The following is a 3,765-nucleotide window of genomic DNA, read 5'->3' on the forward strand; positions in this document are numbered from 1 at the left end:
TAGATCCCATCATATTCCCACACTTTCCGAACCTGTTTCCGGACCCCATATCCAACTCATTCCTGGATCCCCTATCCTGTCCACCCTATGCACATTCCGTCCAGCAAGACATCCAGACTTTACCTCCTCTCAGATTCCGGACTACATCCACCACCTCACATATCTCAGTCCTGTTTCCACCCTGCCTTCTGGATCCCCAGATCTCCGGACCTCCGGATATTAACTGTACTATCTCCAGACCTATTCCCACCCTCCATCCGAGATCCTGCACCTATCCCCATTTAGGCATCTCCCCCTTTCTGGTTCTCGGTTATCTCTGTTTCCATCTTACTGATTGATCCTTGTACTAGTTTCATCTCCAAGTTCATTTACTTATGTTCCATCTTACTTACCAATGTGTTTCCACATGCTCGTACATAGCCTTACTCCTTTGCTTACTGATCCTCTCAGAGAGCCTCTGGTATATAACCCCTGTACAATTCCTGTAGAGTCCTCAGTCTGAATATCATCTTAGATCCTGTTCCCTCACCTTAGACTTGCCCAATCTTCTTCTGGACTTCAGTCCATCTGAGTTTGTCCTTTTCCATAAGGCCTAGGGATGGATTCCCTAGGCCAGGATTCCGGACCTTCGGATTTGTCTCCTATGTCTCTGTCCCAAGTCTAGGGATTGCTTCCCTAGGCTAGAGTCTTGCCTTTCTGGCACTTACCCTCTTTCTGGACTTAGGTCCACTTCCTGTCCCTCCAACTCTACCTTAGGGTAGTCTACCTCTGTTTGCTTCTACATCGGACAAAGTCCGATGTAGCCCCTATTCCTTCTGGACCTCCAGACGTCCTGTCTTCTGTACCTCCGGATGTCCTGTCCCTCATACCTCCAGGCATCCTGTCCTTTGGACATTCCATCCTCCATACCTCCGGACCTCCTGTCCTCCATACTCCAGACCTCCAGACATCCTGTCCTCCTGTCCTCCAGACCTCCTATCCTTCCATCCTATTTTCCTGTAGAAGTATTACCTTGCAGCGGGAACTCTCCTGAGCATTTCCTGCATTCCTCCGGAACTCTCCCACGCTCCTCCGGACATTTCCCACGCTCCTCTGGACTTCATTGGACCATCATCAGACTTCCTCTGAAATGAAGGGCACATACTTGGGTAAGGGGCACAGCATACGAGCTGAGGCCAAGCCCCTCTGAGTCAGTCTCTCTCTCCTTTGAGCATGGTTCTTAACACTTGCCTAGCAAGTTCTTCTGCCATAATTTTCTGTCGAGTATAAAGTACTATCCTGCGCTTTTGACAAATGACTGGTAGTCATCATCAGATAAGTCAGCAGGTCTTTTGTGGGTCTCTAGGAAGCGTTGGATTTCTATCATTCTTGCATCTTGTGCTTTCGTGGCTTCTGAATGGGGGATGGTTGGGTTGGCAGGTTCAGGTTCTGTAGTACCTAGGAATGTGATGAGAGCAGGTGGATGGGTTGGCAGGTTTGGCATGGGTATGGTATATGGGTGGCATATGATATTAACTCCTGCACCTGAAATTGCACAACTATGGTCATTTAGGATTTCAATGCCAAATGAGTATGAGTGGTCAAGCCAATCCTTGTGGTCATCATCCTCTGCAGGATCTAACTCTGTGGGTGGTCTCCTTGAGAGACTGTCTGCTCCAGTATGCTTGGAAGTGGGCATGTGAATGAGTGTAACAGGAAATAACAATATGCCTGCAATCCATTGATTGATGGTTGCATTGGGTTGGAGGTCTGGGTTATTGATCATGCCTTTTATATACTTCACATCAACCTCAACCATTGTCCTACATGATTTGGGAATCATGCAGAACATGTATATGACATATCATCCCACGTTTCCATAGTCTGTTAGCTTAGTCCTCAGACTACACAAAATGTACTTTGAGTATAGACTCAAGTGCAATATTTCACTTTGCATGCTCCAATCATGCAAAAATATGGTGTGTTGAAGAAAAGTCAAATATGATGAAGAAGTCATATATTGACCTAGTCAAAGTTGATAGTCATACAAAAGTTTGGGTTATTGCCTATCATTTGGCTTATTTACTTTGACTAGAAATAACCAAGGAGAAAAGATAAAACCCTATCAAAACCCTATCTAAAAAGCCAGTGTTTTGATTTGTTCTGTCTTATGATTTATTCTACTTTATTTTCTTCATATTTTTCTTTCATTTCTTTACCTACTTGATTCTTTGACCTCCCAGAGACTCCACAAAATGCACCTGCAGGGTATGATGTCATGATGATGTCATATAGCTCCACAGAAATTTCTGGAATATTCTGTTGGATACTATGAAGCCATCTATGATGTCATAGTGATGTCATTGGATGCTAGAATGTTCTACTCCACTTGGCTCCACAATGAGGTCATTTCCCTTTCCAACCTTATTTCTTGGTACTATACAGTTTCTCCCATCTCATGTATTTAAGGAGAGCACTTCTCCACCCATAGAAATAAGAATCTCTTTTATCATTTAAAAGAACCTCCACTTCTTCCACTTTCTCTGACATTGACACTCTTTGTGTTAGCCAGGAAGTGCAGACCAAGTACATACTTGCTCTGAGATCATTTATTCTTTTCTTGACTGTACCTGTGCTGTCTAGTGTGCATCTGACATATAGTTTCAGAGGACTAGAAGTACCAAGTCAAGCCATATTATCTGTGCCTGCAGATTCCTTTGTTGGATCATCTGCTCTTGTATCATATCATCTTCCTTGGATTAAACCCTTTGCATTTAGGCAGGGAAATACAATCAGCTTCTACCTAGTTCCCTTTTATAAGTCCATTAGTATATCAAGGAAGGGGAATATCATTAGCATTATTTGCTACCTAGTTTTGTGCATAGTATGCACCTATTCTTTATTTTCTGTCTAGTCAAGTATAGGACTAGAGAGACTCACCCACAAACTCTATTCTCTATCTAGTCAAACATAGGACTAGAGAGACTTACCTACAAAATCTATTCTATTTGTCTAGTCAAACACAAGACTAGATAAAATTCTATCTACATACTCTACATTATCTGTCTTGCCAGATAAAGCTAGGCTTGTATTGTAGAACCCCTATTTACAACCAGGTAGAATAAAACCACCAGGCTGTATAGCAGGTAACCTCCCACAAATGCTGTGTAATCTACCATGAAAGAAGAAAAGTCGTAGACTGTGAACTTGAGGTTGTTGGCAGCATTCAGTCTTATCAAAAGTGTAATTGTGGTGTCATTGCCTTTTGACCACTTTTATATAAGACACCTCAAGTAAGAAGACACTGTTAGGTTGGTGATGCTGAAGATGAATACGCATACTGCCTGAAGTGTGTGAAATAGGCCATAAAGCTCTAGTTTCGCTTGAGAGTAGCGGCTTTCAACTTCCATGAGTGAAATTGAACTGAAGCGACTGGGATAGCATTTGCTGTTTTCACCCACTTGAAGGAGTATGAACCCTATAGCGATGGAAGAAGTGTCAACTGTGAGGATAACTTCCCATCTGCATTTGTAATCAAGTGGTAGGAGTGTGGGAGACTCTAATATCAAGTCCTTCAGGGTCTGCATAGCTACCTGTTGTTCCTTGTTCCATTCAAATGGTACATCCTTGTACATGAGATTGATGAGTGGGCACGCTTTCTTAGAAAAATCCTTGATGAATATGTGCAAGATGCCACAGGTACCTAGAAAGCCACGCACTTCTGTGACGGTATGGCATTCTGGCCAATCACATATCTTTTGCACTTTGGAGTCTTCCAGTACATGC

At 43.1% G+C, this 3,765-nt stretch overlaps 1 protein-coding gene across 1 annotated transcript; it reads right to left on the reverse strand.

The window, feature by feature from the left end:
* Nucleotides 1–1,579: 1,579 nt before the first annotated feature.
* BJ212DRAFT_1222268 (uncharacterized protein) lies at nt 1,580–3,377 on the reverse strand (the record flags this gene model as incomplete). The annotated part of the gene is made up of 2 exons (XM_041329402.1): nt 1,580–1,802; nt 3,283–3,377. Coding segments are annotated over 2 exons (318 nt in total), but the record flags the coding sequence as incomplete, so codon positions are not given.
* Between the last annotated feature and the right edge of the window lie 388 nt (nt 3,378–3,765).

This window comes from Suillus subaureus (genome assembly GCF_016647635.1).
Source record: "Suillus subaureus strain MN1 chromosome Unknown BJ212scaffold_172, whole genome shotgun sequence".
In the NCBI taxonomy this organism is placed as follows: Eukaryota; Fungi; Basidiomycota; class Agaricomycetes; order Boletales; family Suillaceae; genus Suillus; species Suillus subaureus.